Source organism: Nomascus leucogenys, chromosome 16 (genome assembly GCF_006542625.1).
Source record: "Nomascus leucogenys isolate Asia chromosome 16, Asia_NLE_v1, whole genome shotgun sequence".
Classification (NCBI taxonomy): domain Eukaryota; kingdom Metazoa; phylum Chordata; class Mammalia; order Primates; family Hylobatidae; genus Nomascus; species Nomascus leucogenys.
In genome coordinates this window covers 81910679-81933932 of record NC_044396.1, presented here as the reverse complement: position 1 = coordinate 81933932, position 23254 = coordinate 81910679, and the positions used below count along the sequence as shown (strand labels likewise).

At 38.1% G+C, this 23254-nt stretch overlaps 1 protein-coding gene across 17 annotated transcripts in view; it reads left to right on the top strand.

The window, feature by feature from the left end:
• Nucleotides 1-22047, top strand: part of FAM49B (family with sequence similarity 49 member B) — a 177904-nt gene extending 155857 nt beyond the window's left edge. For all 17 annotated transcript variants that reach the window (XM_030795484.1, XM_030795473.1, XM_030795479.1 and 14 more), the window contains 8 exons: nt 351-456; nt 5916-6052; nt 7329-7406; nt 9383-9499; nt 10749-10828; nt 12273-12399; nt 14759-14829; nt 19424-22047. In XM_030795484.1, coding sequence (XP_030651344.1) covers nt 7329-7406; nt 9383-9499; nt 10749-10828; nt 12273-12399; nt 14759-14829; nt 19424-19487 — 537 coding nt within the window. In that variant the 5' untranslated portion in view covers nt 351-456; nt 5916-6052 and the 3' untranslated portion in view covers nt 19488-22047. The remainder of the gene's footprint in view (nt 1-350; nt 457-5915; nt 6053-7328; nt 7407-9382; nt 9500-10748; nt 10829-12272; nt 12400-14758; nt 14830-19423) is intronic.
• Nucleotides 22048-23254: the final 1207 nt, after the last annotated feature.

Sequence of the window (23254 nt, the reverse complement as noted above, 5' to 3'; positions counted from 1 at the left end):
AGCCAACATGGCAAAACCCCATCTCTACTAAAAATAAAAAAATTTAACTGGGCGTGGTGGCGCATGCCTGTAGTCCCAGCTACTTGGGAGGCTGAGGCAGGAGAATCACTTGAACCTGGGAGGCAGAGGTTGTAGTGAGCCGAGATCATGCCACTGCACTCCAGCCTGGGCGACAGAGTGAGACACTCTCTCAAAAAAAAAAAAATTCAACACTCCTAGGTTCAATATTCTATATTTTATAGATTATACCAGGGTTTCCTATGTTTGCTAAAGCCTACATTTTAATGTAAAAGTGAACTGTTTTTTTTTTTTTTTTTAATCTAACTGTTTTTATTCTTTGGATTTTGAAGGCAATCCAGCATCCAGCAGATGAGAAGTTGCAAGAGAAGGCATGGGGTGCAGTTGTTCCACTAGTAGGCAAATTAAAGAAATTTTATGAATTTTCTCAGAGGTTAGGTAAGTTGAAAGTTTTGTAATTGTGACTTCCCTAGTGAAAAAAATGTTTATTCATTCCAGAAGTTTAGAGTTTTTTATGTTCATGATGCTGAATTTGGCTTAGTATCTGTTTTACAAGTAAAGCAAGCTTGTTAGACCGTAAGATTATACTTAATCTTCTTTCAACCCTGGCCTTTTAATTCATTTAGACCATTTTTGTCCACAAATTATTTTCCTCATCATCTATCATTTTACATACATGAATCTGAGCATTGATTTTAAATGATTTTAAGAACACAAAAGTTTAACTAACCAAGGGCCTGAGGATTACTTTCCCGTATATGGGAAAAGGACTTACTGTAGAGATGGAGAGAGATTCTACCAAATGATTTCTCATAATAGGACCGTTTAGCATCCAAAGAAAGAGGTTTCCTTGAAATTTTTACTGGTTACACTTAATTCATGTGTCTAAAACTGTAGAAGATGAGAAATAGGCTGGGTGTGCTTGCTCATGTCTGTAATCCCAACACTTGGAGGCTGAGGTTGGGAGATTGCTTGAGCTCAGGAGTTCGAGCCCAGCCTGGGCAACATGGCAAAATCCCATCTCTTAAAAAACAAACAAACAAAAATAAGCTGAGTGTGGTGGCACATGCTTGTGGTCCCATCTACTCTGGAAGCTGAGGTGGGAGGATCACCTGAGTCCAGGAGGTCAAGGGTGCAGTAGCTGTGATCACACCACTGCACTCCAGCCTGGGCGACAAAGTGAGACCCTGTCTCAAAAAAGAAAGAAAGAAATAGAAAGCTAATGATATACCCAAAGTTGTCTAGGGAGTTATTAAAGCGAAAAGAATTCAAAACAGTTTGCTTTTTCCCTTGCTTGGGAAAAATTATTCAAAGGTCAGAATTGTGTCTTCAATATGAGTGAGCAAAATTGGAACTCCCTTTGTTGGAGGAGGAGGAGGTGGGGCAGGTAAGATTTAGCCAGTTAGCTTTGTGTGATTTTAAAGTTGTAAATGTGAAGCACTTTATTTTGTACAGTTAATAGACACAGGAGAGGAATAGTATAGATGTGTGTCAGAAATTAGGACGACTTGAATGTAGTTAAAACACGTACTTCCATATAGTTTGAATTTTTGAAATGTATAAACATTACAAATTAATCATAAGAAAATCATACTGTGATTGTTTGTTTTTTGAAACCAGGGAGTATATACTGTAAGATTGAAGTCAAACTGGGACCCAAAAGCTAAATTTAGACTTGAGAGATGTGATTTGTCTGGCCCACATAATTTTAAAAATTTCTAATTAGTTGCCAGGTTTAACACTTGGTCACTGTATGGTGTTTTTTTTTTTTTTTTTTTAAGCCTCCAACTAGCAATAATTGATCTGCGCGTTAGAGAGCCAGAACCACATGGCAAACCATCTCTCTCTCCATTAGTTAGGACTTGTGCTTTCTATTCTGTAATAAGTTTTTATTGCTTCATGTTTTTTAATACCTTACTCTATTTATATTTGCTATTTGGCCATTTGTATTTGTAACTTCTGAAGTTGGAGTCCTATTTTTTAAAAATGCCTATGTTCTTAAAAAAAGACAATTGCTGTTTTTCCTTCAGATGCAGTACAGCCTGTTAAATGTAATGTTAAGACTGACAATAGTTTGGATAGAAATATTGTATAAATTATCTTTTTCTTACTGGAAATAAGAATTGTAATTTATTTTCCCAATTTTAGAATTAGTTATTTTACAGTATTTGTCTTTCAGTCAAGTGTCTCTGTAGTCTGTAGCTTTGTACTTTATAACCCAATCAGCCTAGGTTTTCTGTCTTGGTTGTCTTGTCTACTATATACAGCTTTTCTTATGCTGGTTTCTGGCTGCATTTATAGTTAGATTGCTTTTGATGGTGCTCAGATGCTATTCAAGCTCATCTTGGTCTTTTAGCATATCCCAATAAACACAGAATAATTGTAAAATAGGCCAAACTAGTTGGACTTAAGTGTTATATTTTTACCATGGGAATTAATCGGTCTCGTGGTATATGTCCCATCATGGGTGCTATTACAGCACAAACAGCACCATGGAGCAGCATGCAACTGTGAAGATGCTCATGATCCTTCGGAACCTTGCAGTTCTAAGGAGAAGGTTTCTTGGCCAGAGCACTACAGATACATCATGGGTTATACTTCAGAAGAAGGACCCTGATCCCTTGCCAGTTTGCATACTTACAATGGGACAGGGCAAGGATTACCTGCTTAATTTTAAGATACTCAGTTTTGCTGACAGGGTTTAACCACACTGCCCTGGTAAACTTGCCATACTTGCTTGTTCTGTACTTGCTTGTTTTGTTCTGAGGCCTTGGAGCCCCTCCTGTTCAGGCATATACCTAAGGGAAGGTTGTATGGTCAGGCAGTAGGACAAACTGCTTTGTCTCCCCTCAGTCTTCCTCATGCTTTAGGGGCTTACATTAGGGACTGCCTCCAAGGGTCATAATGAGTAAGTCCCTCCAATATGTTAGCTTTTCACTGGGCAGAATTTATCAAAATGTATTTTAAAGGCCCCAAATGCCCACCGCAATTGTGGTCATGACTCTTGGTTGTCTTAAATCCTTTAGAATCCATGTCCTCAGGTTCTCTTCTGCGGATTTGAGAGTAGATAGATGGCAGTTGGTGAGAATAAACGGCTGTTGTCTCTATAGGGAAACTCTTCCCAGGGGCCTCTTCTTCCTAATCAACTAGTTATTCTTCCCTATCCTAGCTTGTGGACTGATTTGTCATCTTTATCATTCCTTCTAGTTGTCTTTTCCTTGCAATCTCCTTCTGTGGTTTTGGCTCCCACAATCATCTGCCAGCTTCCTTTGGTTCTTCCAGAATTTAGGGCTTAATAGACTATTAATTTTCCCCTGGTCATCTGCTTTTTAAAAAATAATCTCATGGTTTTGTTTTAGGAGCTTCATCTGAGTCCAATCCCACTCATCTTTTCTTTGTCCTCTCTTTCTGTCCTCATCCAGAGACCTCTGGGACATTTTCTGTGGGGTTCTTTGTCTCCAGTTTCTCTCTTGAGACGAGCATTGTAGGCTAGTAGGACTGATTTGTGCCAGCACAGGCCTGCAGAGTGAGGCTGATCTAGCTGCTTCAAAGGCAGATTAGCAGATCTATCATCTTGAGCTTCCCTTTCATCGTAGATCTACTATTGAGGGCCTCAGCCATTCATAGACAAAAGTTCTGCAACTACTGGTCACTGACCACCCCAACTTAGCCAAGCGACCTGACTCCAGTCCCAAAAGTGGCAGAGAACTTGGAATGCTGAAATTAACCCTGAGACTTGATGAAGTCTAGGCAAATGCATTTTTCTTTTTTTCTTTAACAGACTATAATAATATTTTGTAAAAATGTTTTTTCTGTTCGGTGTCTCTCTTACTTAAGTTTTCCACTTAACACCAACAGATAGAATGAATCTTGGAAGAAGTAAACCATTTTTAAAATATAACCCAAAATGTTTGACTTTTAATTGATCTTCTTCACATCCACTGTTACACCTCAATACACCATCCATATGCCTACAGTCCATGCTCCACACTGCAAATGAAGTAGCATTTTAAAATGCTCATCTGTTGACGCCACTCCTCTGCTGAAATGATTTCTCCAGGGACGTTAGGATGCCAAAGCCGGAGTACTTAATGTGGTACAGAAACTGTGTGTATGAATTATCTTAGTCCTGGTTACCCGCCTCCTTGCCCTCTGTGCTCCTATATTGGTGGTCTTGCGGTTCCTCAAGTATGTCATGGTCTTCTCAGTTCAGGGTCTGGCTCCCTGCTTTTCTGTCTGCAAACTCATGTTCATCCTTACTACATATACCTCAGTCTTAGTCCAGGAGTCACTTAATCAGGGAAATCTTTTCCTAGGCCTTCCATTAAGTGAGGTCTTATTTTTATACCTTTCCACTGTACTGTGTACTTATTTTCAGCACATATCACAACTGTAATCATTTGTCTGTCTTCTCTGTATATAATAAGGCTCCATATGGGCACAGGGAGCATGTCTGTCTACATCCATTTTCCCAGTGCTTGGCACAGGGTAGCCAGTCAATACATTTTCTGACTTACTGGAAAAAAAAGGATAATAGCTGTCATTTGGAGTTATTGTATGGATGAGAAATAATGTCTGTGAAGAGGTAGTTCAATACCTGGTATCTAACAGACACACAGGAAGTACCTACTACTGTTTTTAATCCGTAGATTAATGTTTCGTAGGGTTACAGAAGTAGTTGGTACTATTGGTAGTAATCAGGAGGTTAATGTTTTATAAGGTTACAGAAGGCTACGTACAATGTTGCTTTATTTCAGAGACAGTTTATTGTGGTAGAAAGAATAGGGCTTTGGAGTCAGAAATACCTAGCATTTACTAGCTATAACTTTGGGCTCTAAGCTCTTTGAAACTCATTTGATCCATCTGCAATGACCATGTCATAGTTGATGGTAAAAATCAAATGGGAGACTATATTCAGTGTACAGTAGATGTTGACTCGTATGTAAATCTTCATAAATAGGAAAACTGGGGTTTTTTTTTGTAAGTTACGGGCTGATGACCTGACATAAAGTTTTAAATTTATCATTAATATTTGTTTATTAATCTGACATTTATTAATGTCAGATCATAATTTAACTCTGCAAGCTCTTATTTTCCCTGACCAGAATCTAGCAGCATTTTCCAGTTCTTTGATCTGTCACTCAATTCGTTTGATTTCTATGGCTTTTTGAAGTATTGAAATGAAATATTAGTATTTAGTATTTAATATTAGTATTAGTATTTAGTATTTCCATTATCAAACACGGTATTTATTAGCCTGGCATCCCAAAAGTAGCACTTATTTCAAAGGGACCATTTTGCTCACATAATGAATTAGAATATTTATATCGTAGTCTTGAAATGTCAAATTCTAAGACAAGAAGCTTATTGAACCACATATTTTGTTCTCTTTAGTAGCTGAAAGCAAACAGTTTATGTTTATAAATAAACGACGTATTCAAAGTATGAGAAATTGGTAACTGATTCATAGGCATATACAGACAGTGTGGACACAGTGCCATTGAAGAAAGTTACTCAGTTGTAGATAATAGTTACCATTTCATAAAACCAAATTCCACACTATGTGAAGTGATTAAAGTAATATAAAATTTGCCCTTTGATCCTGGTGTTGAATTCAAAGTAACTTCTACACTATTTTCAGTCTGGGTTTACAGAATTATAAACCCTTGAATTAGTCCCTTTAAGGTTTTTATTCTGTTAAATAGTATTCAGAATGTGTGTAGTACATTAGCAATGGCAACATTTAAACTTCTTAATTAGTTTTATTATATTTAGATCATCTGTTTTTTAAAGAGAACTTTTCTGGGAATTAACATTTATGAATTGTTCATTTTTTAATAAACAAATATCACACAGATACAAACAACTTAATGTGTTTTTCAATTTTTTTTCTTTAGAAGCAGCATTAAGAGGTCTTCTGGGAGCCTTAACAAGTACCCCATATTCTCCCACCCAGCATCTAGAGCGAGAGCAGGCTCTTGCTAAACAGTTTGCAGAAATTCTTCATTTCACACTCCGGTTTGATGAACTCAAGGTAGAATTATCTATTGGCCCTGATTGTTACGAAAATCATGGATCTTTTAATGAGAGGAAAAGCCGGGAAACGTTGTTAAAATGTATTTAAATGATGTCTGCTAGACCTTAATAAAAATGGAAAACTGGATTTAGAAATTACGACTGGTCTTTTGATACGTGGCAAAGAGCAAATTACTGAGTATTCAGTCTCAATCTTTTTTTTTTTTTTTTTTTTTTTTTTTTTTTTTTTTGAGACAGAGTCTTGCTTTATCACTCAGGGTGGAGTGCAGTGGCGTGATCTCAGCTCACTGCAACCTCTGCCTCCTGGGTTCAAGTGATTCTCCCACCTCAACCTCCATAGTAGCTGGGATTACAGGCATGTGCTACCACGCGTGGCTAATTTTTGTATTTTTAGTAGAGACGGGGTTTTACCATGTTGGCCAGGCTGATCTTGAACTCCCGATCTCAGGTGATCCACATGTCTCAGCAGTCTTCATTTAACTTTGTTTAAAAATTAATCTCCGAAACAAAATTTTGAGCTTCTTTTCTAAAATTTTTCCTTTCTGCTCACACCCCCTGCCCCCGTTTTTCAACATTCTTTTATATTAAAATGTTGATAAAATTTCTTTTTTCTCCCTTTCTCCTTTCCCACTTTCTTCCTTTCTTTCTGTTTCTTTTTTCCTCTGTCATTGTTTATAGTGTTTGGAACTATAAATACCTTGTTGTTAAAAAGAATGAATTAAAGGAATAAACACTAGGTCTCATATCAAGAGACCTGAATTCCAATTTATAGTCTGCCACAGTAACCCCAGTCATGAGACGTTGGGCAGGTCCTTTGATTTTTCAGGGCCTCTGGTACCCTGTCTAGAAAATGGAAGAGCTGGATTCCAAACTTCAGCATTTTATAATTGCATCACAGTCAGATTTGTATGTAAAATTCTAGTTTGGGGATTGCTCTGTTGACCATATCTACATACTTTTATCATAATAACTAAAAACAAGTGCCTAAACAGTCCTTTTTGTTTTTGTTTATTTGATAAACAAGCTTTTAGTAATTACCTGAAATTAACTGAAAAGAAAAGGGAAAGTATACTGCCTGTGGTCTTTCGTTTTATATGTTCAGTAAGGACTGAATACAGTTATAAGCCACCTTGGGTTATACTAGTGCTAGTTCTTAAAATGATACTATGAATTATGGAATGTTTTATACTAATTAAAACTAAAGATTTTTTACTTAATTTTTTACATTAGCATTTAGTACATGACATTTTTTTTCCCACAAATGTCTTCTTCAGATGACAAATCCTGCCATACAGAATGATTTCAGCTATTATAGAAGAACATTGAGTCGTATGAGGATTAACAATGTACCAGTAAGTTAATGCTTTGAATTAGGGCAATGGTAAGAATAACTTAGTGCTCAGCCTGTTCATTTTATTATTTTGTTTGTTCATTCAGATTGTGTTAAAGCTAGTAATAAAGTTAGTAATTATGGGCAGCCATAGCTGTAGGAGGAAAAGCAAACTGTAACAAACCATGTGGTGTTTACCTGTTTTTCTTCACAGTCTCTTAAATTCCCACAACTACTTCAGCAAAATTGCTTATCTGTGTAACGTTGATCCTTATAAAATTTCGCGATGTACTCTCATTTTAATGAGAATTCTGTGAATTCATAGTTAAGAGTTTTTTGGCTCCATATTCTTAGAATGGAAGGGTCTTGGAGAGAAATTGACGTGGGTTAATTTCTTGGAGAGAAATCTTGAACCCAAGTCAGTTTTCCTCCAAGAAATTAATGGTTAATGCTGGCAAGAGTGAGGTCATGGCCTGTTAACACATCTGTGCCTGATATGGCTGTTTGAGAAAATGGCTTGTGCCTGCTCCTTGGCTAGTATAGCATTTCTTCTGGCATCTTTAGGTCTGTTAACTTCTTACCATCCTCCTCTTAAGCTGTTTATTACTCTTTTCTACCTTCAAGGAACTAAATACCATAAGTAAAACTAGAGCGGAAGAATATTAACTTGTTCTCTGTATTCTGAGAACCTTATAATTGGTCTGAAAAATTTCAAACATCAACCCTTGTTTCAAGTAGATAGTTTAGTAGAGAAATACTGTAACTATGTAAGGAGTGATAAGTGGCATAATAGATTTAAAAAATATGTATCAAAGACTATCATTCATTTTCTTTTTCCTTGAAAAAATATTTTAGGAAGCACTTGCACTAAGGCACTGGGTTGGAGGAAAAGATTCCTCTTTATGAAACATCTGTAATTTGCATCAATTTGATTTTTCCATAGACCAGTTCCTGGTGTGAGACTGACCTTAACATCTGTCTTTTTCATACCTACCATGTAAAATAAGATAAAAGCAAAAAGCAAAGCAGCCAATCCTATACTATACCCATCCTTGCCATCACTTAAGGCTAAAGACATTAGTCATCTTGGTTCTTCCTTTTGCCCTCAATAATTACAGGTAAAATCCAATTTTTTTCAAGTGAAATATCTCTGAAATGTCTTCTCCATCCCTGTTTCCATCTCCTCCTCCCACTGTTCCAACAGAGAGCCTAATTCCCACTCTTTCTGGCAGTCATTCTGCACAGCATAACTCATTTCGGACCTACAAGTCTTTTTCCATTTTGATACAGTCCACCCACGATCATCAGTTAATTTTCTCTAGGAAATTGACTTAGTTGTCATTCCTTTCATCTAACATTCTAAATGGCTCCCCATTCCATATGGAAGAAAAATATGAACTTAAGCTAGCATTTATGGCACTATACAGTCTGACCCCAACCTGTATCTTTCATTGGTTGCAGCCCCTTATTAACACTGAATATGCTGAATTACTCTTTAGGGAGTCATTTGAAAACATACTCTTTCCCCTGCCAGATTGGAATACCTTGTTTACCTGCCCAATATCACCTGCAAAAGGATAACTCTTAATCTCTTTAGTTTCGTCTATTCCAACTTAATGTTCCTCTGACTCCCTTTTTGTGTTCTCACCTGTTAGAATCTTACCATGGATGTTGTATGGATACTTATTGTTCATAATGGAGGACAGGGTACAATTTTATAATCATTTTTCTGTCCTCCATAACATTTAGAATCTCTTGTATGTAGTAGACAGTTCATCAAGGTTTTATTTAAATTCCTTAATATCATTTAAAATATTTTTGAAGAGGTTAATCTTTTTAAAAAAATAACTTTTTTTTTTTAAAAGAATATTTAAGTATTATCGATACATGAGAGTCTAAAATGTAATTGAGGCAGGCACCCTGCCTGGGTCCTTTTATAATTGTTATTGTATGTAATAATTTGTGAACTAACATCAAGTGCTTTTACCTTTCCCACAGGCAGAAGGAGAAAATGAAGTAAATAATGAATTGGCAAATCGAATGTCTTTGTTTTATGCTGAGGCAACTCCAATGCTGAAAACCTTGAGTGATGCCACAACAAAATTTGTATCAGAGGTAAGCATTGCCTAGGCAGGTACTCTGTGCTGTTACTCATGCCCCTGTTGCAGACGTGATCTCGGCAAGCCCAAGACAGTAAATACCATCATGAAACCAACAGACTCCCAAATGTGTGTGTTGAGTCCTGACTTTTTTCTGAGGCCCGCGTGTGCACACCTGTCCACCTACTTGCAGTTTCTCTGGAGGGATGGTCTACACCTCAGTGATAGCTGATAGCACGGCCAAACCAAACTCTGGGTTGCCTTTTGCAACTCTGCCCTTTCTTTAGTTTTTGCTTTCTCAATTAATAGTACCAGTGCAGGCAAAAACTTACAAGTTAACGATTTTTTTTTTGTTTTTTTTTTGTTTTTTTGAGACGGAGTTTCACTCTTGTTGCCCAGGCTGGAGTGCAGTGGCGCATTCTCAGCTCACCACAACCTCCGCCTCCCGGGTTCAAGAGATTCTCCTGCCTCAGCCTCCCTAGTAGCTGGGGTTACAGGCATGTGCCACCACGCCCGGCTAATTTTGTATTTTTAGTAGAGACGGGGTTTCTCCATGTTGGTCAGGCTGGTCCCGAACTCCCGACCTTAGGTGATCTGCCTGCCTCGGCCTCCCAAAGTGCTGGGATTATAGGCATGAGCCACCGCACCTGTCCATCATCCTAAATTCCTTTCTATATCTCACTCCCTACATGTATTCCATCAAACAGTCTCGTTGGCTTTCCCTCCAAAATACTAATATATCATGAATCTGAAAACTTAAGTTACTTTCTTGCCACCAGCCACATCAGACTTCTCATCTGGATTACTGCATTCGTGTCCTGACCATTCTTATTTCCTCCACTCTTGCCCCAATATAGTCCTTTCTCCATAGAGCAGGCAAGTAATCTTAAAACATAAACCATGTTCCCTCCCTCCTCCATGTAAAATGTTCCCAGTGACTTCCTAGTACCCTTAGGATAAAATCCAACTATTGCATAGCCTATAAAACTCTACACCTTTGACCCCCTGTCTGCATTGTTGCAGTTGTTCTTACACTGCTGGAATGCAGGTGCCTTTCAGAAGAGTACTGCCTCCGCTATCTTGCTCTTAGCTGTATCCACAGTGCTTGGAACAGTTGCTTAGAGTCTAGTGCGTTATTTAGAAAATTAGGAGTAGAAACCAGGTTTTAAAGTTGCTAATTTTTCATGTTATGCTAAATTTTAAATTGTGCTTAAGTAATAACGTTTGTTACTTTTACCTTTTTTGTTCTTCATATACTTCTACAGAATAAAAATTTACCAATAGAAAATACCACAGATTGTTTAAGCACCATGGCTAGTGTATGCAGAGTCATGCTGGAAACGCCGTGAGTATCAGCTGATCTTTTTCACTTTAACAGTGCTGTTGAGATGACTAATATTTCAAAACATGTTCATATATGAACACGTTTTATCTGGAAGGTGGAAAATAAGTATATTCCAAATACTGAATATTAATATATGAACAAACTTAAAATAATTTGGCTATTTAATGTAACTTCTGGTTAACTATAAAATAGAGTTAGTTGGTCTTCAGGTACCTCAGACCAGTCAGACTGACTCGGACTCTTAGTTCTCAGAACAGAAATGTGGTGGTGGTGTTTTGGTAGCTGGAATGTAGGAGAAGAATTTTAAAGCTCCTTGGTTATACTTACCATAAATGTTCTTTTTCTATATTTAGTAAAGAATCTTACCCTTTTGCCAAAGGGCTGGAATTATTCTTCTGTTTATCCCTTTTTCTCTCATTTATTAATTGACACTCTTTTTTTTTTTTTTTTTTTTGTTTCAACACGAACCTGAATTCTCTTTTTTTTTCTTCTCCTCTCTAAAGCATTTATGATGTATGATACAGTGTGTCCTGGCTGGATTTTTCCTGTTAGCAGGCGGAAAGAATCCCTCCTGGATTCCAGAATAATAAATACAGTCATGTGCTGCTTAATGACGTTTTGGTCAACAATGGGCCCACATATACAATGGTCCAAAGCACTATACTGTACATCATCTCATTGGAAAACTATCATCATAATCCTCTTCCTTCCCCCCACCGCCAACTTCAGGGAGTGAGGTCCTGGGAAATGAAGGGACACTATCCATGTGCTTGGATGTCTCTGTCCTGGTTCCGTACTCTTTCTGTTATGATATACTGCCTTCTATATGTAGATAAAAGTTCAATTTTATTTTTCACAAATGAGAGGAGAATATGATTGAGTTTTAGTAAAATTGATATCCAGTAATATTATAATGTATTTAGATCAAGTTAGCCCCTAAATAGCAAACCTGCTTGCTCTATTAAGCTAGTGGTTTTTCATCACAGGTGGTAACAGCCTTTGCGTAGCATCCATTCTCTAAAATTGTTGCTATCGGTCTAGCAGAGGAGCAATACACTAATGTGGGTGCAGATATTATGGAAACCAGAATACATGGGTGTTGACTGCTGCACTCACCATCTTCTCATCTCTCTGGGGATCTCATTGTGGAATAAGGGGCATGATGTTAGTATCCCTTTTAGAGATCAAAGGGGCAAGGCAGCATCAGCTGAAAGTTGAATCACCTCATTAAAGAATTTTGTGTCTCTTTCAGGGGGTTGATATGGAAAGGAAAACACATAAGATTTGAATGTATCAGTGTGGCTACTTGTGAACATACTGCATTCAACTAATTGATAGAAATTTGAATAAAATGTTTCAGAAGAGGTTTTTCTTGTGTGTGTGTGTGTTTTTAAAAAGAATTTTGTAATGCACTTCTTCCATGCATATCTTCTCTACTCTTCAGGGAATACAGAAGCAGATTTACAAATGAAGAGACAGTGTCATTCTGCTTGAGGGTAATGGTGGGTGTCATAATACTCTATGACCATGTACATCCAGTGGGAGCATTTGCTAAAACTTCCAAAATTGATGTAAGTTATTGTTTTATATAAATAATTTCAAACGAGTTTCTCCATGGAAACCATAGGATTTAATTTTTTGATAAGAGCCAGCAAACTGGACTCTCACAAAACTCAGATTTATACTTTGTGAAATGGTGGACTTTCATCTCCTCTGTCCTTGTGCTGTGTTTCTTGTGGCCTGTATTCAGGTGGAATAGAATGATCAAAGGATGACTGTATTGTCTACTGAGTACCTCCTGGAAGGCTTCTACTACATATTCGGCAATATAAATAGATAATTAGATATAAGGAATTTTGAATCATGTCCTTTAATTCCTTTGGCCAAAGGCCATTTCAAATAAAATGTTTATTTCAGAATGCATATAAAAAGTCAGTAGTGCTGCCGGGCTTGCTAGCTCATGCCTGTAGCCCAAATACTTTGGCAGGCTGAAGCAGGAGGATCACTTGAGCCCAGGAGTAGAAGACCAGCCTGGGCAGCATAGTGAGACCCCCATTTCTACAATAAAAAGAAAAAATTAGCCAGGTGTGGTGGCACACATCGGCAGTCACAGCTACGTTGAGAGGCTGAAGTGGGAGGATCCCTTGAGCCCAGGAGTTCCAGCCTGCAGTGAGCCACGGTCACACCACTGCATTCAGTCTGGGTGACAGAGAGAGACCCTGTCTTGAAATTAAAGAGACAGCCAGTAGTGATGCTCCAGTGGAAAAAGATGAAGACTTTATGTATTTTCCCTCCTCTACCCAGTCACAATAATTTGTGACTGTAGTTGGCTCTCGGCTTTTCTTCTCTCTGTAAAAGTTTGTATTAGAAATAGTCTTCTAATTTCTCTACTTCGTAGTTCCTTTCCCCAACCTCTCACATCTAGTTCATTAATGTTTGGTGAGAACTGTCTTCCTGTCTCCCTTTCATAGCTAGTTTAGGCTCTTAGCATTTCAGATCTCGATTACTGATTACTAGGCCAAGCTTCTTGCCTTCATGTACACCTGCCATATGTAAAGAGAAATGAGTTAATATTTACTGTATGGTTGCCATGTCCCAGGAATTTTACATTTGTTCTCCCTTGTGACTCTGATAATACTCTAAGGATGTTAGGTGTCATCTCCCTTTATTGACAGGGCAACTAAAGTTTAGCAGATTAAGTAATAGAATTGCTAGTAGGCCAGGTGCAGTAGCTTATGCCTGTAATCCCAGCACTTTGGCAGGCCGATCACCTAAGGTTAGGAGTTCAAGACCAGCCTGGCCAACATGGTGAAACCTCATCTCTACTAAAAAAAATACGAAAATTAGCTGGGTGTGGTGGCACACACATCTGTAGTCCCAGCTACTCGAGAGGCTGAGGTGGGAGAATCGCTTAAACCGAGGAGGCAGAGGTTGCAGTGAGCCAAGATTGCGCCACTACACTCCAGCCTGGGTGACAGAGTGAGACTCCATCTCAAAAAAAAAGAATTGCTAGAAAAGGTAGAACCCACATTTCTCTGGCTTCCAAAGCCTGTGTTCTTTCTGCTGTATTATGCTTTTTTACAACAATCAGGCTAATATATCTTAAATACCATCGTCATCAAGTGGTTACCTTTTAAGATAACCCGTGAGTCCCCTGCTGCCAGGCATAACACTTCATATGACTCATCCTGGCCTTCAGCCTCTCATAACTCCAGGTGCAGCGCTGAAAAATTCGTATCTGTCCTCTGTGTGATACTTTACTCTGTGGGGTTTCTCTACCTGAAAGCTCCTCTTTTCCTTACTAACATACTCATTCTGTCCTTTATTTTTTATTTTATTTTATTTTTTGCGATGGAGTCTCGCTCTGTCGCCCAGGCTGAAGTGCAGTGGTGTGATCTTGGCTCACTGCAACCTCTGCCTCCTGGGTTCATGCCATTCTCCTGCCTCAGCCTCCCGAGTAGCTGGGACTACAGGCGCCCACCACGACGCCTGGCTAATTTTTTTGTATTTTTAGTAGAGACGGGGTTTCACCATGTTAGGCAGGATGGTCTCGAACTCCTGACTTTGTGATCCGCCCGCCTTGGCCTCCCAAAGTGTTGCAATTACAGGCCTGAGCCACCGTGCCCAGCCCATTCTGTCCTTTAAATCGCCACTCAGCACCTTTTCCGGGAAGTCTTCCCTTAGCAAACCCTTTGTTTTTCATTGCATGTGTGGTACTTTAGTTTGACTGATTTTGTTCTCAAAAAGATTTTGTTCTAATTGAGAATAATAACACTTTGGGTTTTTTTCTGTTCTAAGAATAATTAATTTGATATAGTATGTAATCTCTTGGGTTCCATAGTTATGGTCTTGACTTATTTTACTATTTTGAAAAGGAATGTTACATGAAAAAAATGACTATTTTACCTTTTCTGTTTTCTTTTTCTTTAGATGAAAGGTTGTATCAAAGTTCTTAAGGACCAACCTCCTAATAGTGTAGAGGGTCTTCTAAATGCTCTCAGGTGTGTATATGTACGCGTACATATGTACAGAAAAAATCTGTAAGGAAAATGGTTTATATTTATGTAAAGAAAATGCACTAAGTGTGAATAGGATATAAAAATAAGTGTTCAAGCTAGAAATATGAAGATCTTATTTTGTTACTGATAATCTTGCTTCCAAACACTGGTTACAGTATTTTACGATGAGAAATGTGTGGGACACATGACAATAGCAGCTTCATTTTCTGGTTGAAGATTTTGGCTTTTACTTGTTGCTTCTCTTGGAACAGAGATTGCTTGTTTTTTTAATAAAAGTATTATATACCAGTTATAAATAAAATTCAGAAAACATAAGAAAATGTAAATTAAAAGAAATAATGTAATCTCACCAGTTTGAGATAAGCCATTATTAGCATATAGCCTTCCAGAGTTTTTTCTTTACATATGTAGATAATAGCTGTACGTAGTAGTTATCTTTTTACAAAATAATATCATACAAAGTGGCTTGTAACTAGCTCTTTCCTCTTAATAGAATGTAATTAGTGTTCAGACTTGTGTTCTGTTATTTTTATGTATTTCTTATAATGCAAATTAAGTAGTCATTATTTAATGTCTTTTCTTAGGTTAGTTTTACTTAATTTAGTTGCTCATACTTCTACAAATGCTAGAACATTATTTCTTTATTTAGAGATGGAATCTCGCTCTGTCACCCAGGCTAGAGTACAGTGGCACGATCTTGGCTTATTGCAACCTCAGCCTCCCGGGTTCAAGTGATTCTCCTGCCTCAGCCTCCCGAGTAGCTGGGATTACAGGCGTGTGCCTGTATTTTGTATTTTTAGTAAAGATGGCGTTCCATCATGTTGGCCAGGCTGGTCTCAAACTCCTGACCTCAAGTGATCCACCCACCTCGGCCTCCCAAAGTGCTGAGATTACAGGCGTGAGCTACTGTGCCCAGCTGCTAGAACATTTTTAAATGAAAATCTCAGTACTTTGTAACATTTGACTACAGAGATTTAATTGGTAGTAGTCACATGACATAAAAGATGATGTCCTATTACTTGATTTTTTGGGGGTTTAAACACAAAAATTACATGAACACAGAAATATTTATATAATGATATTTACCACATAAAATGTAGGCTGTATCATTTCAGCTAAGTGGAACTGTCAAATGATTTTATTAAGATTATGAAAAAATGTTTAAAAATGGTTTTTAAAAGATTATGAAAAGTGTTGCATAAGCGGTGACTGCCTGAATAAAGGTGATCTATTCTAAATGAACATCAGCAAGATTAAGGAACATAATTTAAAAACCTTATAATGTCAAACTGTTTTAACCATAAGCCTAGTTTTTAGAATTCTGTGTTCTTGGAGTTTTTACAATGCATACTTCAGTGGTTTTGCCAATATTTAATGATATCATGAGTCTTTCCTCCTTGGTTTCTTTCTGAATACTCCCTGTGTCTCAGTCAACCTGATTTTTCTCCCAAGCCTTTGTCTTTCTGATTGGTCAGGCTCTTTGAAGCCAGCAAGTGGCAGGAAATCTTTTTTAAAAACTTAAAGGTAATTGAGATCTAGGAGGTTTTAGGATTCTTTCTTGAGCTTGAAGGTAGTATGCCTAACTCAAAATCTACGTTTCACTCTAAGGGTAGTTGAGTTTCCTTCTCCTTGGAATGAAAGCAGAGGAGGGCAGTGACGGCAGTGAAAGACAGGGTTGAAGTCTCCCGCAAAGTAATCTGTGTTTGAGGAGGGGGAGGGAAGGAAAGCACCGCGGAGGCAAGTCGCCTGTCAGTTTGGTACATTTTCTTTCCTATTACAACAGATAATGGAAACTAGAAAATAAAATGATGCTTTTAGAAACAACAAAATCAGGTCTGACTTGGGACTCAGGCACTTTCCTTTTAAACAAACACCCTAGCTGTGATGTAGATAATGCTGATACCTTGAAACATATTTCTTGAAGTAAATCCATCTAGCCTTTAATATGTTTTACTGAAAGCACATGTTTAGAAAGCATTTTGTAACCCCAAAAGTACTACACGAGTGTTACACACCTCCACAAAATAGAACTTAATGACCAAAAGATTTTAAATGAGAGAATAATTCCATATGTATGTATATGTTGTTTTGAATGCTTTTCTGTAGTAATTATTTATATAGAACTTCCTGTGCTACTAAGAGAAGGCATCAAGTCATATGTCCATTTTACAGGTGGAAAAATGGAACCAAATACATTTAATCATAAGAGGGAAAGAAAAAAAGAGAGCTGGGAGTTCAGATTCAGTAGTAGATAATTGTCTTTATTAAATTTAAGAGTAAAGGTAAATAATAATTGGTTTTCTTTAGTAGAACAGTCATGCACTTGGAAAAAAAATTTGTTTTTGTGCACAAAGGAAAATAATGCCATATATCTTCATGTTTTATTTTTGCGTATATTAGATAATATTGGCCTTTTCTTGATGAGTGAGTGTGGTGATGCAGTGTGCTCTGGATTGGCTTTGCCCAAAGAAGGAAGCTAAGATCACATCCCACAGAAGGAGCGAGAACTTGCGTCATGGGTAGAGAGGAAAACACTTACCACTCTTCGAATAGTACAGTACATTGCTGAATAGTGATAGTTTTAACTACTCTGCAGTAGAAATTCTACTGTGCACATTACTTGGCTCTTTCTACTATTTAGTTGTATAAAGAAGTGGAGGAGAAACAAATGAAGAAATGGATTTTGAGAACTACGAGACATCTGTAGGATTTCGTGTAATTGCATATACTTTATCTACATAAAGAGAACAAAAAGGTTAAATCTTTGCGACATCACTTAGCATTTAATGTCAATATTCCTTTATGGAGTTTTTTTTCTTTCCAACCTGGCTGCTTATCTTGTCTTCCTTCCACAAGTATTTATTGAGCACCAATTATGTGCCAGGCACTCTGATTATGTATTCAAAAACATGAGAACAGTTTGGAAGTGACTTCTCAGTAACATTGTAGACAGTGTATCAGGTACTTAATAAGCATTCTTCAGTTTTTAAATTAATTTGAAATGAACCTAATAGGAATTGGGTTTAAATTTCTTAAACACAGAAAGATCTGTGTGGACCTGCTGAAAAGGATGTAGTCCTAGCTGGGCATGGTGGCACACACCCGTCATCCCAGCTACTTGTGAGCCCAAGGCAGGAGGATTGCTTGAGCCCAGGAATTGAAGGCCAGCCAGGGTAATATAGCCAGACCTTGTCTCTATAAAAAACGATCTAGTCCTTAAGATTTTATGTGGAATTCTTGTGAACCAAATTTGTCTGTCTGAGTTATCTCCAAAATACAGTCCACATTCACACATTGAACACCTGTCTCCATTGCTACTATAATCTGGCCCAAGCCTTGACATCTGTTTATCTCACACTTGGTGCTCAGTAACAGCCCCCTTATTTAATGCCTCCCTGCTGCTTCTTCTGTTCTCCACAGCTTGCCCTGAACAGCCAGAATGATAAAACTTAAGTGGCATCACACCCCTCTCCTGCTTAATATGCTCCACTGGCTTTCACTGCACTTAAAATAATCTCCAAACTCCTTAACTATGTATGGCCTCTGGGTGTCCATGTGAGATGGTGTTTCCCTGTCTCTGTATATAGCCTCCTCTTGTTATACTTCTCTCCTTTGCTGCTAGGCTTTACCTGTCACTAATATTAGTGTATCGTTATCTTTCTCCGTCTGCTAGGTTGTAAGCTCCTTGAACAGTGCCTGAGACATAGTAGGCTTGCTTAGCGGATTTTTACTGTTTAAGGGAATACTGTTGTGAACTTTATATAATAATCACTCTTTGTGATTCTTTTTGGGATTCTTATGTTGGATTTGCATGCATGTAGCAAAACACATGCCTAGAAATAAGGCACTTGGAGAATTGAGACATTTTAGAGATATAACAGCTGTAGTAATTGAGGCATCTTAAAATCAGAATAGAAAAGGGGTTGGAACACTTTTCTGTAAAGAGCCAGAGAGTGAGTAGATATTCAAGGCTTTGTGGGCCACGTGGTTTCTGTTACAGCGCCTCACCTCTGCCACCATAGCAAGAAGGTAACCATAGATGGTACAGGAATGAATCAACTTGGTGTGTTTCAATAAAACTTTTATCTGTAAGCACTGAAACTTGAATTTCATAGAATTTCCACAATAGCACATGAAATATTACTATTTCTTTTTTTGTCTTCCTTTGTCCCCCAGTCATCCAAAAGGTTAAAAAATAGAATTAGCTCACAGTCCACACAAAAATTGGTGGATTGGATGGCCCATGGGCTATAATTTGCCAGCCTCTGGGATAGAACAGCATTTTCTTCTGAGTGAGAAGTTCCAGCTAATTGTTTTCTTGAGAGGTTAACCAATCATTTCAGCAGTGTAGTTGTAACTAAGTTAAATAGCTACTAAATAGCTACTGGCTATTCAGTTAGAAAGGGGGTGAGGATGAGAGGCTGTGCAGAACCTGAACAGGGTTAAAGCTACAATGAGAAGCCATAATTTTGTGAGTTTTGCTGAGACCAGTTCTCCATCCTGTCATAATTAGAGAACCCGATGCTGATTCTTTTTTAAGTTCCTAAAATTGATCTTTTTTCTTTTCTTTTTTTAGGTACACAACAAAACATTTGAATGATGAGACTACCTCCAAGCAAATTAAATCCATGCTGCAATAACAATTCTGGAATAAGCACCTGCTGTAGACAGAAGACAGTATTCTGCAATGACTGAGAATGCACAGTTTTTTAGTGATTGCAATTACTATCTCATTTATTCTTGCTTTTATTTCTTTCCTCTGTTCCTCTTCCCTCTTTTTTAATCATGTTCTTGTTCTTAAGACTTCTTTTCTGTGCCAAAATCAGTAAAGTTACACTCTGAAGGGATATCATCCTTTCAAACGGGCCATCTAAGGCAGCTAATTATGCATTGCATTGGGGTCTCTACTGAGAAAAATTCTGTGACTTGAACTAAATATTTTTAAATGTGGATTTTTTTTGAAACTAATATTTAATATTGCTTCTCCTGCATGGCAAAACTGCCTATTCTGCTATTTAAAAACCCTCAATGACTTTATTTTCTACTGCCGCCTTTTTCATGTGCAACCAAAATGAAAATGTTTAAATTAACTGTGTTGTACAAATGGTACCCAACACAAACTTTTTTTAAATTAGTAATACTTTTGTTTAAAGTTTTAAGTTTGCATTTTGACTTTTTTTGTAAGGATGTATGTTGTGTGTTTAACCTTTATTAACTAACGTTAAAAACTGTGATGTGTGCGTAGAATATTACGTATGCATGTTCATGTCTAAAGAATGGCTGTTGATGATAAAATAAAAATCAGCTTTCATTTTTCTAAGTGTGGCTTGGTTTACTGATGTTTTGTTTTTAGGCTTCTGAAGTTTTCCCCATGTATGTTTTTATGGAATGCATATATACATTATATGATTTTTTCTTCTTTTAGGGGAGAGCGGGGTCTTTTCATTAGAATTTTGATCATTGTCTATGTATATACTTTTAATTGCCTTTAAAATTTTGCTAAGTATATTAAGACCAGTGATCTTTTCATTAACTGGACTTTTATTCTTGATTTCCTCTTGTATGGATGTAGTAATGGAAGGAAAACTGCATCCTCGCTTGATTCTCCATTTCCAGGAGAGCGGGTAGCAACTTGAAGGCATGGTAGCCCTTTAATCCTGGGAAGAGAGTGATTATAAGAGGGACTTCCCATGAGAAAAGCAGAGGCCATGATCTCACTAGTGGTAGAAAACTAACATGTTTCAGTTAAAGATCATAAAACCTAAATCCTGAAATCTAAATCTTATGGTTGGAAGAAACTACTTAAAGGTTGTCTAGTTCAACCATGCCAGTGTTTTAAATATTTAGGAATATCCGAGGTATAATACAATTAAAATGCTTAACCATGGAAGAGAATCACAGAGGCTTCCATCAGACCCTTCTGGATTAATAGGGCCAGATCATGGCACACACAGCTTCTGAAGATCACATCCCTGCTGATCTCTCTGGCCCTCCTGATCACTGCTCCCCTACTTCACACCCTGTTCTGCAGCCAGGCCCTACTGCTTGCTGTTCACAAATTGTTCCATGCCATGTCACTTCCTTAGCTCTGGTCTGGCTGGTCCCTGAACCTGACATTCCCTTCCTCCCCTTGTGACCATCTAATGAAGGCCAACTTTCATCTTTGAAGGGTTAGCTTGTGTATTACCTCCTTCATGAAGCCTTCTGAATAACATTGGCCGTATCCTTCTAGGCATCTTCTAAGAACAGTGTAATAGGCTGAATAGTGGTCCCCAGGAGATACATTCACTGGGAATCTGCACGTGTGACGTTATTTGGAAAAAGTTTTTGCAGATGAAATCAAGGACCTGGAAATGAGATCAACCTGTAGTAGGGTGGGCCCTAAATTCAATGACTAGCTCTTATAGGAGAAAAGAAGGGGAAGTAGACACACAGAGCTGAAGGCCATGGGAAGATGGAGGCAGAGAGTAGAGCAATGCATCTATGAGCCAAAGAACCCTAAGAATTGGAGGAAGTCACTAGAAGCTAGGAAAGAAGCATGTCACAGATTCTCCCTCAGTCTCGAGAAGGAACCAACCCTACCAATATCTTGATTTCAGACATCTGGCCTCCAGGATTGTGAGGGAATGAATTTCTGTTGTTTTAAGCCATGCAGTTTGTGGTATTTTGGTACAGCAGCCTTAAGAATCTGATACATGTATCTCGTAAAACACCTTTGATACTTAACCTGCACTTGTGGCTGTGTTTTCTGATACTATGAGAGCCGTAGTATCTGGATACTGGAGAGTCTGCGAACTTGAGAGAAGGGCCATGTCTGATTTTCCTTCAGTGTCCCAAAGAAGGATCTTCCACAGTACCCAGATTTGGAGAGGTGCCAAGTGAATGCTTCCGTGGACTGAATGAATACAAATCAAAAGTAATGACGCAGCTGGAATGGATGCAGGAAGATTGCTGTGCCCTATGCAGTTCACACAGTTCACACTCTGCATGTTGAAGAATAAATGGACAAATCTCTTTAGCCCAGGGGCTAGCAAACCAGTCTGGGCCAATTTACCCACTATCTGTTTTTGTACAGCTCGTGAGCTAAAAATGGTTTTTAAAAAGGTTGAATACAATCAAAAGAATAATATTTTGTGGCATGAGAAAAGCATATGAAATTCAAATTTTAGTGTTCATAAATAAAATTTTATTGGAACCTAAGCCTCATTTGTTGACACATTATTTATCGAGACTTTTGCACAACAGCAGCAGAATTGAGTTGTGACAAAGACCATATGGCCCTCAAGAGCTAAAATATATTTACTATCTGGCCCTTTCCAGAAAGAATTTTCCTCTCCCTCCACTAGATCCAAGAGTAGGTTCATCTGAGAACCTAGTGTGATTGAAGCTGAGGGCTGCAGTGTGATCAAAGAAGACAGCTCTGCAGCCAAAAGATGATTCAAACTCAGATCTAGTACTCGCCAGTCAGATAGCCAAAGAGAGCAAGCAGGCGTCTTCTCTGCCAACTCTATCTGTAGTTCTCACGTCTGTCCTTGGAGTGAAGTATTATGGGGGGTAGGCGTGGACTCAGCCAGTGTATTAGTCCATTTTCACACTGCTTATGAAATACCGCAATACTGGGCAATTTACGAAAGAGAGGTTTAATTGACTTACAGTTCCATGTGGTTGGGGAGGCCTCACAATCATGGGAGAAGGTGAAAGTCTCATCTCACTTGGTGGCAGACAACAGAAGAGAGCTTTTGCAGGAAAACTCCCCCTTAAAATAACCATCAGATCTCATGAGACTTACTGTCATGAGAACAGCACGGGAAAGACCTGCCCTCTATTCAGTTAACTTCCCACTGGGTCCCTCCCACAACAGGTGGGGATTCAAAATGAGATTTGGGTGGGGACACAACAAAACCTATCAGCCAGGATTAATTACTGCCCACTGGAGGGAGGTATGAGTCTGCTCTGGTGTAGATAAATCCTTTGAACCCCAGTCTTGTCTCTAAAACACACCTGGTTAGTGTGCCTATGCCCCAGCCTTTCTTCACAATTTAGAGAAATCCATTGCCTCATCTCTTCCACCAAACATGCCCATAATTAGCTCACCAATGCCCCATTTCCACAGCCCTCAACATAGATAAGTGGAACTTTTCAACTGGCTGGCTTCTCACTTTAAAGATAAGAGCTAAGAAGCATTCTGGACCATTTTAAGATTGCTGCAAGTATTTTAGACTTGTTATAAGGATTGATGACATTTGTACTCAAATCTAGGTCTTTTGAGTTGAAATGTCATTCTGGTTCCATCTGAGATTGCAGTTAACTGCAGTTTTGAAGTTCTTACTGTTTGAAGCATATTTTAAACTTCAGAGTAAGATTCAATCATAGAAGATACAATGCAAAGATCTGTGGGTCAAGGGTC